The following is a 13,322-nucleotide window of genomic DNA, read 5'->3' on the forward strand; positions in this document are numbered from 1 at the left end:
GGAGGCTCGTGTGGAGCATTCGATGCTGAGAGGTTATTTTCCCTGGTTGGAGAGTCTAGAACTAGGGGGCATTGTCTCAGGATAAGGGATCGGCCATTTACGACTAAGGTGAGGAGGAATTTCTTCATTCAGAGGGTTGCAAATCTTTGGAGTTCTCTACCCCAGAAGGCTGTGGATGCTCAGTCATTGAATATATTCAAGGCTGGGATCAATAGATTTTTGGAATCTAAGGAAATCAAGGGATATGGGGATCGGGCGGGAAAGTGGAGTTGAGGTCAAAGATCGGCCATGATCTTATTGAATGGCGGCGCAGGCTCGAGGGGCCGTATGGCCTACTCCTGCTCCTATTTCTTATGTAAACTCTGGCATGGACCTGTTGGGCCAAATGACCTGTTTCTGTGCTGTACATTCTATGTAAGCAAGTGCTGGATAGACAGTGTCAAGAGTGACTTGTCACAGAAAGGGATACAGATGACTGAAGTGACCAGGCTAGTTCAGAACCGACAACAGTGGAGTGAATTCATTTGGCCCCATCATTACTGCTGAGCTGACGGACAGGAATTTAGTAGCGGTATACACCAACGTATTATACAGAAAGAAACACAGTGAAAACCGTAGCGTTCTGACAACTGTTCTATAAATATCGCCAGCAAAAGACTAGTCGCTGTCTAATTTCAGGCTTATCTTGATCTGTGTGTACATTATAATAACTAGTTCAAAACCAAGGACTTGATTATATTTAGAGTTTATAATTAGAAGCCAAAATATGGTCCTGCCTCCGCAGGGATATATATCTATCCCTTAAAACTCTTGCGTATAGTACAGACAACACACTTACTTCCTGCCACAATTCAACCATCGCACTTTGTTCCTTGGCTCAAAGTAAAACAGCAGCAAATCAGAATTGAAGAGTTAGGGAGTTTATGGATCAATATCGTAAGACCCTATTTCTATAAAACACAATAAGGAATAAAATATATACGCTGTATTATATTATTTAAGTGGCTTAATGGCTCGCTTAAAATAGCATTGTATTTGTATAGGAGGATCTGGGTGATGCAGTGGGTTAGACCCTGGATTTTCATTTCTGTGACTTGGGCTCAAATCCAGCCTAGACTATAGGTGTGAAAGTCTCTACCTCTTTTTGGAAGGGTCCGATATAGAGTGGGTTTGAGCAGTCTCAGTCGAGTTGCTGGTTGGGCATGAGTCAAAAACTGCCCCTCATTTGGCATTAATTGGCACGCTCACTCAGAGAGACCGCAGGATGGCTGGAGTGGGAAATGGAAAATATGTCGCAGTGGTAGCGGCAAAGATCGCTCTCCTGAGGCTGTGGCAGAATAGAAGGGAGCTTTGCTCGACATCTGGCTGTGCTTCACCTGACCTGGGAGTGCTTGATGCTGACACTAAGTGCCTGAAATGAGAATTTTCCATTTGCCCTAGCACTGACATCCCCTCACCTTGATGAGCCCAAAAAAAAGTTTTAAATTTGTGTGATCACACCACAACAGTAATCCCTATCTTTACCTCCTGTTGCAAGATGTTGTGGTTTACTTTTTTTTTAGTGTTTGTTTTCTTTTAGGTTGTTCTACGAACCCATCACCACGCCCTGTGGACACACCTTTTGCCTAAAATGTCTGGAGCGATGCATGGACCACAGTCCAAAATGTCCTCTTTGTAAAGAAGTCCTTCCTGAGGTAAGTCCTTTCCAAGTATCAGACTGACCATTGTCATCAGTGCTCACCTGGTTGTGTGTTGCAGCAGTCCTTACGTAGTTTACGGCCAAAACTACCTGCACTGAACGGCCGCATCCTGAGTGGTGTGGTGTATCATAGAAGAATCATAGAATCACACAGCACAGAAGAAGGCCATTTGGCCCATCGTGCCTGTTCCGGCTCTTTGAAAGAGCTATCCAAATAGTCCCACTTCCCTGCTCTTTTTCCCATAACCCTGCAAATTTTTCCTTTTCAAGTATATAGCCAATTCCCTTCTGAAAGTTACTATTGAATTCCAGATCATAACAACTCGCTGCATAAAAATTTTTCTCCTCGTGTCCCATCTTGTTTTTTTTTCCAATTATCCTAAAACTGTGTCCTTTGCTTACCGACCTTCGTGCCAATGGAAACAGTTTCTCCCCAGCTACTCGTACAAAACCTCTCTTAATTTTGAACACCTCTATCAAATCTCCCCTCAACCTTTTCTGCTCGAAGGAGAAGAATCTCAGCTTCGCTCATCTCTCTACATAACTGAAGCCCCTTATCCCAGGTACCTGTCCAGTGAATTTTTTTCTATTCATTCATGCAATGTGGGTGTCACTGGTAAGGCCGGCATTTATTGTCCATCCCTAATTACCCTTGAGAAGGTGGTGGTGAGCCGCCTTCTTGAACCGCTGCAGTCCGTGTGGTGAAGGTTCTCCCACAGTATTGTCAGGTAGGGAGTTCCAGAATTTTGACCCAGCAACGATGAAGGAACGGCGATATATTTCCAAGTCGGGATGGTGTGTGACTTGGAGGGGAACGTGCAGGTGGTGGTGTTCCCATGAACCTGCTTCCCTTGTCCTTCTAGGTGATAGAGGTCGTGGGTTTGGGAGGTGCTGCAGTGCATCCTGTGGATGGTACACACTGCAGCCACGGTGTGCCGGTGGTGGAGGGAGTGAATGTTTAAGGTGGTGGATAGGGTACCAATCAAGCGGGCTCCTTTGTCCTGGATGGTATCGAGCTTCTTGAGTGTTGTTGGAGCTGCACTCATCCAGGCAAGTGGAGAGTATTCCATCACACTCCTGACTTGTGCCTTGTAGATGGTGGAAAGGCTTTGGGGAATCAGGAGGTGAGTGACTCACCACAGAATACCCAGCCTCTGACCTGCTCTTGTAGCCGTAGTGGCTGGTCCAGTTAAGTTTCTGGTCAATGGTAACCCCCGGGATGTTGATGGTGAGGGATTCGACAATGGTAATGCCATTGAATGTCAAGGGGAGGTGGTTAAACTCTTTCGTTGGAGGTAGCCATTGCCTGGCACTTGTGTGGCACGAATTTTACTTGCCACTTATCAGCCCAAGGCTGGATGTTGTCCAGGTCTTGCTGCATGCGGGCTCGGACTGCTTCATTATCTGAGGGGTTGCGAATGGAAATGAACATTGTGCAATCGTCAGTGAACATCCCCATTTCTGACCTTGTGATGGAGGCAAAGCCATTGATGAAGCAGCTGAAGATGGTTGGGCCAAGGACACTGCCCTGAGGAACTCCTGCAGCAATGTCCTGGGGCTGAGATGATTGGCCTCCAACAACCACTACCATCTTCCTTTGTGCTAGGTATGACTCCAGCCACTAGAGAGTTTTCCCCCTGATTCCCATTGACTTCAATTTTACTAGGGCTCCTTGGTGCCACACTCAGTCAAATTAAATTTTTTTTTATTCGTTCATGGGATGTGGGCGTCGCTGGTGAGGCCGGCATTTATTGCCCATCCCTAAATGCTGCCTTGATGTCAAGGGCAGTCACTCTCACCTCACCTCTGGAATTCAGCTCTTTTGTCCATGTTTGAACCAAGGCTGCAATGAAGTCTCGAGCCGAGTGGATCTGGTGGAACCCAAACTGAGCATCGGTGAGCAGGTTATTGGTGAATAAGTGCCGCTTGATAGCACTGTCGACGACACCTTCCATCACTTTGCTGATGATTGAGAGTAGACAGATGGGGTGGTAATTGGCCGGATTGGATTTGTCCTGCTCTTCATGGACAGGACATACCTGGGCAATTTTCCACATTGTCGGGTAGACGCCAGTGTTCTAGCTGTACTGGAACAGCTTGATTCGAGGCGCGGCTAGTTCTGGAGCACAAGTCTTCAGCACTACAGTCGGGATGTTGTCGGAGTGCATGGCCTTTGCTGTATCCAGTGCACTCAGTCGTTTCTTGATATCACGTGGAGTGAATCGAATTGGCTGAAGACTGGCTTCTGTGATGGTGAGGATCTCGGGAGGAGGCTGAGATGGATCATCCACTTGGCAATTCTGGCTGAAGATGGTTGCAAACGCTTCGGCCTTGTCTTTTGCACTCGTGCTGGACTCTGCCATCATTGAGGATGGGGAAGTTCACGGAGCCTCCTCCTCCCGTTTGTTGTTTAATTGTCCACCACCATTCACGACTGGGCGTGGCAGGACTGCAATCCATTGGTTGTGGAATCGCTTAGCTCTGTCTATAGCATGCTGCTTCCGCTGTTTAGCATGCATGTAGTCCTGTGTTGTAACTTCACCAGGTTGGCACCTCATTTTAAGGTACGCCTGGTGCTGCTCCTGGCATGCTCTTCTGCACTCCTCATTGAACCAGGGTTGATCCCCTGGCTTGTTGGTAATGGTAGAGTGAGGGATATGCCGGGCCATGAGGTTACAGATTGTACTGGAATACAATTCTGCTGCTGCTGATGGCCCACAGCTCCTCATGGATGCCCAGTTTTGAGCTGCTAGATCTGTTCTGAATCTATCCCATTTAGCATGGTGGTAGTGCCACACAACACGATGAACGCTGTCCTCTATGTGAAGACGGGTAAATCTCCTCTGCACCCTTGCTACGGCCTTGACATCTTCCCGAAAGTGTGGTGCCCAGAATTGGACACAATACTACAGCTGAGGCCTAACCAGTGATTTATAAAGCTTTAGCATAACTCCCTTGCTGGATTAGTGGTCTACTGCGTTGTGTCAGAGTGGCAGGATGTGGGCTCGTGCTTGTTATTCGTCAGGCAATGAGCCCCTCATTAGGCTGTGTTGTCAGGGAGAGGAGGCAAGAAGGGAAGGAAAATCAACAGCTCCTGTGGAACTCATCGTGGCCAGGTGAAGAGGAGCATAAGCTTCATCAATGTTCTTCCCACCATCATAAGGTCGGAAGTGGGGATGTTCGCTGATGATTGCACATTCGCAGCCCCTCAGAGAATGAAGCAGTCCGTGCCCGCATGCAGCAAGACCTGGACAACATCCAGGCTTGGGCTGAAAAGTGGCAGGTAACATTCATGCCACACAAATGCTAGGCAATGACCATCTGCAACAAGAGAGGGTCTAACTATCTCCCCATGACATTCAACGGCATTACCATCGCTGAATCCCCCATTATCAACATCATGGGGGTCACCATTGACCAGAAACGTAACTGAACCAGCCATATAAATACTGTGGCTACAAGAGCAGGTCAGAGGCTGGGTATTCTGCGGCGAGTGACTCACCTCCTGACTCCACAAAGCCTTTCCGCCGAATACTCTCCATTTGCCTGGATGAGTGCAGCTCCAACAATACTCAAGAAACTCGACACCATCCAGGACAAAGCAACCTGCTTGATTGGGATTCCATTCACCACCCTAAACATTCACTCCCTTCACCATCAATGCACCGTCACAGCAGTGTGTACCATCTACAAGATGCACTGCAGCAACTCGCCAAGGCTTCTTCGACAGCATCCCAAATCCACGACCTCTACCGCCTAGAAGGACAAGGGCAGCAAGTGCATGGGAACACGGCCACCTGTACTTTCCCCTCCAAGTCACACACCATCCTGACTTGGAAATATATCGCCATTCCTTCATCGTTGCTGGGTCAAAATCCTGGAACTCCCGACCTAACAGCACTGTGGGAGAACCGTCACCACACGGACTGCAGTGGTTCAAGAAGGCAGCTCACCACCACCTTCTCAAGGGCAATTAGGGATGGGCAGTAAATGCGACGCCCGCATCCCATGAATGAATAAAAAAAAGCACAGCCTGAGAATGGGTCATCTCTGCTCTGTCGTTTGAGGAATCATACGTGCCGTATGTAAAATTATAAATGAAAAAGGGAACAGAATATTATTTTGCAGCTATTACAATTTGCACAAGATGAAATCAATAAGATTTAGAATTGAGAACGAGAGAAACTTTACCCAAAGAGTTGTGAGGATGTGGAATTCACTTCCAGGGTTAGTGGTTGAAGCAGAAACTATGTCAACAATTCAAGATTGGATTGGTGGATGAAGGAAAATGGGAACAGGGTGGGTAAAATGTGACGGTAACCAGAGAACACAGATTTAAGGTAATTGGCAAGAAGAACCAGGGGGGAGATGAAGAGAAAGTTCTTTACTCTGCGAGTTGTTATGATCTGAAATACACTGCCTGAAAGGGCGATGGAAGCGGATTCAGTAATAACTTTCAAAAGGAAAACATTTGCAGTGCTATGGGAAGGGTGGAGTGGGACTAAATGGATAGCTCTTCCAAAGAGCTAGCAGAGGCACGATGGGCCGAATGGCGTCCTTCTGTGCTGTAAGAGTCTATGACTGTTCAGTGACGTGGTGGGTAAACGCCGACACAAATTGGTTGGGCCGAATGGCCGGTTTCCATGTTGTAACTTCTGTATATTTCCACGATTTTCTATGTATTTCGAAAGCTGCAAAGGACATCTAGGCCTAGATATTAACAGACAGATGCTCGACACGTTTGTGCGACATTTCTTTCACAGTTATTTTAATGCAGGCATTAGCCTGTTCATTTTTAAATGGGTCGACACTAACTTGGCAAGCAATAGAATGTCACACAAACACGTTAAATAAACGTTCCTCAATATTTCTAGACTAGAGTTTAAAGGGTGCAATGTAAAATTGTCCACCCAGGACAAGAATTCCAGCAAGATTTGGATTCACTGAATTGAGATGATTTTTTGTGGCTATGTCACTTCATTTTCTACACTGTATGGAAGTAAATCTCCGTGCTACTGTGGCTCTATCTATGGATTAGTATCGTCTGTATACAATGTGATGGCTTCTCATCTTAAACAGGAACGTTGACACACATTTTCCTCCGTTCTGCAGTATGTGGCACTGAGAAAGTACAACAGAACTGTTCTAATAGAAGAACTAATAGCCCGTTACTTGCCAGAGGAACTTGCGGAAAGAAAACGAGTAAATGATGAAGAGATGGCAGAATTGTCAAAGTAAGTAAAACTGTTGCGTTTTGGAATTTTTTTTTTATTGTGAGAGGGTCAATATTAATTTCTATTTAAAGTAGGTATTGGTTTTGAAATCAAGCTATTAAAGAATTATTATTCATGTCACCGTACATTTGCTGTCATCTGTCTATTTCTCTTGACCTTTTCAGACACTTTTCTTTGCTGACTGCCAGTGACGTAGCCATGGGGAATTGGGTGGAGGTGATTGAGTTAAAGTGCGTTAAAAAGCTGAATTTACGTACACAGTTCAAATTATAAGTTTGCCGAGGCACACTAGGATAAGGGCTGTATTTAACAGTGCGCTCGTGCTGCAAGTTTAGCATTGCTGCAAAGCAGTTTTGACTTTGCACCCATGCTAGACGTGCGGGGTCCGAATTCACGTGGTAAAAATGGTGTTAATGGGGCAGTAAGGTCCTAAAAATGGGCTCTACCGCCCTGGTATCCATGACGATCAGCCCAATGCCACTTTCACTGGGGCCTACCGCTGGGTGCCCAAAGTGTCTGCCAGCTTGAGGCGGTAGGCAACTTTTAATATGCAAATCGGGGTCCGATGACATACAGCTAGGAAAAGAAGGACTTGCGTTTTATGCAACACCTTTCACGACCTCAGGACGTCCTGAAGCGTTTCACAGCCAATGAAGTACTTTTAACGTGTAGTCACTGTTGTAATGTAGGAAATGAGGCAGCCAATTTGCACACAGCAAGATCCCACAAACTGCAATGTGATAATGACCAGATAATTTTTTTTTAGTGATGTTGATTGAGGGATAAATATTGGCCAGGACATCGGGGACAACTCCCCTGCTCTTCTTCAAATAGTGCTGTGGGATTTACATAAGAATATAAGAAATACGAGCGGCGGTAGGCCACACAGCCCCTTGAGCCTGCTCTGCCATTCAATAAGATCATGGCTGATCTTAGATCTCAACTCCACTTCCCTGCCCAATCCCCATTTCCCTTGATTCCCCTAGAGTCCAAAAATCTATCTGTCTCAGCCTTGAATATACTCAATGACTGAGCATCCTGGGGTAGAGAATTCCAAAGATTCACAACCCTTTGAGTGAAGAAATTTCTCCTCATCTCAGTCTTAAATATCCAACCCCTTGTCCTGACACTATGCCCTCTAGTTCTAGACTCTCCAGCCAGGGGAAACAACCTCTCAGCATCTACTCTGTCAAGCCCCATCAGAATCTTCTACGTTTCAATGAGATCACCTCTCATTCTTCTAAACTCCAGAGAGTATAGGCCCATTCTGCTCAATCTCTCCACATAGGACAACCCTCTCATCCCAGGGATCAATCTAGTGAACCTTCCTTGCACTGCTTCCAAGGCAAATATATCCTTCCTTAGATAAGGAGACCAAAACTGTACACTGTGCTCCAGGTGAGGTCTCACTAAAGCCCTGTACAACTGTCGTAAAACTTTCCTACTCTTCTACTCCAACCCCCTTGTAATAAAGGCCCACATGCCATTTGCCTTCCTAATTGTTTGCTGTACCTGCATGCTAACTTTTTATGCTTCTTGTACGAGGGCCCCAAATCTCTCTGAACACCAACATTTACTAGTTCCTCACCATTTAAAAAATATTTTGCTTTTCCTATTCTTCCCACCAAAGTGAATAACCTCACATTTCCCCACATTGTACTCCATCTGCCACATTCTTGCTCACTCACTTAACCTATCTGTATCCCTTTGCAGATTCTTGGTGTCCTCCTCACAACTTACTTTCCCACCTAGCTTTGTATTGTCAGCAAACTTAGACACACTGTATTCGGTCCCTTCATCCAAATCATTAATATAGATTGTAAATAGCTGAGGCCCAAGCACCGATCCTTGCGGTAACCCACTAGTTACAGCCTGCCAACCTGAAAATGATCTGTTTATCCCTACTGTCTGTTTTCTGTCCGTTAACCAATCCTCTATCCATGCTAATATATTACCCCCCAACTCCATGAGCCCTTATCTTGTGTAACAACCCTTTTTGTGGCACCTTATCGAATGCCTTTTGAAAATCCAAATATGCGACATCCACTGGTTCCCCTTTTTCTACCCTGCTAGTTACATCTTCAAAAAACTCTAATAAATTTGTCAAACACGATTTCCTTTTCATAAAACCATGTTGACTCTGCCTAATCATACTACTCTTCTTGGCAACATTATAGGCCTCTTCTTTTAATCTAATACTATCCTTAACTTCTTTAGTTTGCCACGGATAAATCACTTTTCCCATGGAGTTTTTATTTGTCAGTGGAATGTGTGGTCATTGAGAATATTGAAATATTTCTTTAAGTGTTTGCCTTTGCTTATCTACTGTCATATCCTTTAATCTAATTTCCCAATCTACCTTAGCCAACTCGCCCCTCATACCTATATAATTGGCTTTATTTATGTTTAAGACTCTAGTTTCTGACTTAAGTATGTCACTCTCAAACTCAATGTGAAATTCTATCATATTATGATCACTCTTCCCCAGAGGATCCTTTACTGTGAGATTACTAATTAACCCTGTCTCGTTATATAATACAAGATCTAAAATAGCCTGTTCCCTTGTTGATTCCATGACGTATTGTTCTAGGAAACCGACTCAAATACATTCCATGAACTCGTCCTCCAGACTGCCTTTGCCAAGTTGATTTGTCCAGTCTTTATGAAGATTAAAGTCCCCCACGATTATTACATTACCTTTGTTACAAGCTCCTATTACTTCTTGATTAATACTCTGTCAAATGGTATAGCTGCTATTAGGGGGCCTATAAACTACTCCTACCAGTGTTTTCTGCCCCTTGTTATTTCTTATCTCCACCCATACTGATTCTACTTCCTGATTTTCCGAGCCAAGATCCTTTCTCACCACTGTCCTTATGTCATCCTTTATTATCAGAGCTACACCCCCTCCTTTTCCATTCTGCCTGCCTTTTCGAAACATCAAGTACCCTGGAATATTTAGTTCCTAACCTTGGTCACCTTGCAACCATGAGCTTGATTTTCAAAGTAAAAAACGGGTGGGTTGGGGGTGGAGGGGGCATTGAAAATTGCCAACATTTCAGACCCGTCCCCAACCGCCCCTTTCTGGTTTTCACTGGGGCGGGACGAGGGGCGTGTAGCCAACCCGCTCCAAGGAGGCGGGTCGGGCCTTAAAACCTTTCAAGGAGGCTTCAGGCCTCCATTTTTAACTAATTCCCCATTTCAGCCCTAGGGGGCCGGGATTCCTGGGCCTTCTGTTTTACACCTCGTGAAAGGAGGTGAGAAGGCCCGAGACTAACAGGTGGGGGCCTAGAAAGGCACAGCTTGTGGGCCCGGAGGAACAAGCCTACCTGCACCGACTTTTTTTTTTCGCCCCCCCGATAGCGGACCCCTGACCCCGACCCTCCAACCCCCATCCCTGCCCCTCAACGATCGCGGGCCCCCGATCGCAGACCCCCGACCCCGATCCTCCCCCTCTGACCCCCGACCCCGATCCTCCCCCTCTGACCCCCGACCCCGATCCTCCCCCTCTGACCCCCGACCCCGATCATCCCCCGACCCTTCCCTTCCGATCCCGACCCCCCCCCCCCCCCCCCCGACCCTTCCCTTCCGACCACGATCCCCCCCCACTCCGACCCCGATCCTCCGAACCCCGACCCTCCCCCTCAGCGATTGTGGACCCCCGCGATGACCCCCGATCCTGCCCCACTGTGACTGACCCCCGATCCCATCCCCCATGACTTGCAACCCCTGTGCCCAACCGTGCTCCTTGCCCACCCATGGTCCTTTGCCCACCTGTGCCCGTTGCCCACCCATGTCCCCCCCCCCAATCCAAACAAAAAAGACTTGCCTGCAGACGTCCTCTCCCTGGCTGGTCTCCTGTGGGACTGTGACCGGCCTGTCAATCAGACCCCGCCACCTTCCCGATTCCGTTTGAAAATTGAGCCTCATGTCTCTGTAATGGCTATTAGATCAAACCCATTTATCTCTGTGCAACTAATTCGTCTATCTTATTATGAATCCTCCGTGCATTCAGATAAAGAGCCTTTAATTTTAACTTTTTACTATTTTTCCATGATTTGACCTTATTCGTTGATACACTATTACCGTTAAACTCTCTGTCCCTTCCTGTCACACTCTGCTTATCTTTACCCAAATCGCTGCACTGCTCTGTTGCCTTGACTTTTCTCATTAGATTTATAAATCTCCCCTCACCTGACCCCTCCCCCCTCCTTTTCAGTTTAAAGCCCTGTCTATAAGCCCTAGTTATTCGATTCGCCAGGACGCTGGTCCCAGCCCGGTTTAAGTGGAGCCCGTCCCAACGGAACAGCTCCCTCTTTCCCCAGTACTGGTGCCAGTGCCCCATGAATCGAAACCCCTGTCTCCCACACCACTCTTTGAGCCACGCATTTAACTCTCTGATCTGTTTGTCCCTATGCCAATTTGCACGTGGCTCAGGTAGTAATCCAGAGATTATTCCCTTTGAATTTCTGCTTATTAATTTAGACCCTAGCTCCTCAAAACTATCCCGATTGAACCTCATTCCTAGTTCTACCTATGTCGTTGGTTCCTACGTGGACCTCCCCCTCATGGACCCTCCTCCTCATGCTCCAAGTTCTTTGCCAGCTGCGAGGAGATGTCCTTAACCCTGGCACCGGGCAGGCAACACAGTCTTCGGGACTCTCGGTCGCGGCTGCAGAGAACAGTATCTGTCCCCCTGACTATACTATCTCCCACCACTACCACATTCCTTTTTACTCCCCCCCCCCCCCCCCCCCCCCGCTTGAATGGCCTCCTGTACCACGCTGCCATGGTCAGTTTGCCCAACCTCCCTGCAGTCGTTGCTCTTAACCATACAGGTAGCAAGTACCTCGTACCTGTTGGACAAGGTCAAAGGCTGAGGCTCCTCCATCACAAACTCCTGGGTCCCTATACTGCCTGGCTCACAGTCACACCCTCCTGTCCCTGATCACTGAACGAATCTAAACTAGTACCTAATCTAAGGGGTGTGACTGCCTCTTGGATCAAAGTGTCCAGATAACTCTTTCCCCCCCTCCTTGATGCATCGCAATGCCTGCAGCTCGGACTCCAGCTCAACAACTCTGAGTTGAAGTTCCTCGAGTCGCAGACGCCTACTACAGATGTGATTACTCGGGATTTTGCTGGTCTCCACCAACTCCCACATGCTGCAGTTACGACACACCACCTGCCCTGCCCTCTCTAAGAAAGTAAATAAATAAAACAAGGTTTGATAGAGTTTTTAATCTCTCGCCATTCTTAGTTTTGTTAACTAATTAATTTTATCTACTTTAAGTTATTGATTTAAGCTGTTCGTTTAACCCACTGCCCTAACTTGGAGAGAAGAAAAACAGTAATACTCACCAATCAATCAATACTCGCCTACCCATTGTTCTGCGACGTCACTCTTTTTCAAATTTCTGCCTATGTGAGTTGGCGCCAACTGTAAGTGAAGGAGGGCATCCGCTCTCGGGCCTGTATATCCACTCTTTATCCCCCCGCTCTCGGGCCTGTATATCCACTCTTTATCCTCCCGCTCTCGGGCCTGTGCACCCACTCTTTATCCTCCTGTGTTCCCGCTCTTTATCCTCCAGCTCTCAGGCCTGCGCTCCCACTCTTTATCCTGCCCTTTTATGAAAGGGCAGACAAGGCCTCGGTTTAATATCTCATCCGAAAGATGGCACCTCCAACAGTGCAGCATTCCCTCAGTACTGCACTGGGGTGTTGCCTAGACTTTGTGCTCAAGTCTCTGGAGCAGGACTTGAACCTGCAACCATTCTGACTCGGAGGCGAGAGACTCTACCACTGAGCCATGGCTGACAGGAAGCCAAGGGAAAACCGCTCTTGTGACAAGCTCACTACCTAATTTGGATCTTGCCACAGTGTGGAAATGGAATACATTAGTTCCATTTGAAAAATGTTTTAATAGGATCGGTATCACTGTGAGTTCACTCAGTTGAATTGTTTAACACAAGGAATGAGGATAACATGTACAGCTGAACAATCTATATATATATATATCTATACTGAAGTTTAACTTATATAAGATGGATGATGTACTTTACCATTAACCCATATTAATTCTGGAAAATATTTGTTTTTCTCCAGTCTCAATAAATCTGTGCCTATATTCATCTGCACTATGGCGTATCCCACTGTCCCGTGCCCACTGCACATCTTTGAGCCTTGCTATCGGTTAATGATTCGGAGGTGCATGGAGTCTGGCAACAAGCAGTTTGGAATGTGCTTGAGTGATCCAGTTAAGGGGTGAGCAGCATCGTCTGTTGCTTATGAATAAATCGGCATCTGGAGTACGACTTTCACTTCTGGGCTGCACACCTCAGGAAGGATATATTGGCCTTGGGAGGGGGAGCAGCGCAGGTTCACCAGAA

At 46.8% G+C, this 13,322-nt stretch overlaps 1 protein-coding gene across 2 annotated transcripts in view; it reads left to right on the plus strand.

The window, feature by feature from the left end:
- Window positions 1–13,322, plus strand: part of LOC137333135 (LON peptidase N-terminal domain and RING finger protein 3-like) — a 42,505-nt gene that overhangs the window by 14,154 nt on the left and 15,029 nt on the right. For both annotated transcript variants that reach the window (XR_010965803.1, XM_067997301.1), the window contains exons 7-9: window positions 1,580–1,694; window positions 6,812–6,933; window positions 13,039–13,197. Coding sequence is in view for 1 of the 2 variants with exons in the window: in XM_067997301.1 (XP_067853402.1) it covers window positions 1,580–1,694; window positions 6,812–6,933; window positions 13,039–13,197 (396 nt within the window). In the remaining variant the exon portion in view is untranslated. The remainder of the gene's footprint in view (window positions 1–1,579; window positions 1,695–6,811; window positions 6,934–13,038; window positions 13,198–13,322) is intronic.

This window comes from Heptranchias perlo, chromosome 15 (assembly GCF_035084215.1).
Source record: "Heptranchias perlo isolate sHepPer1 chromosome 15, sHepPer1.hap1, whole genome shotgun sequence".
Classification (NCBI taxonomy): Eukaryota; Metazoa; Chordata; class Chondrichthyes; order Hexanchiformes; family Hexanchidae; genus Heptranchias; species Heptranchias perlo.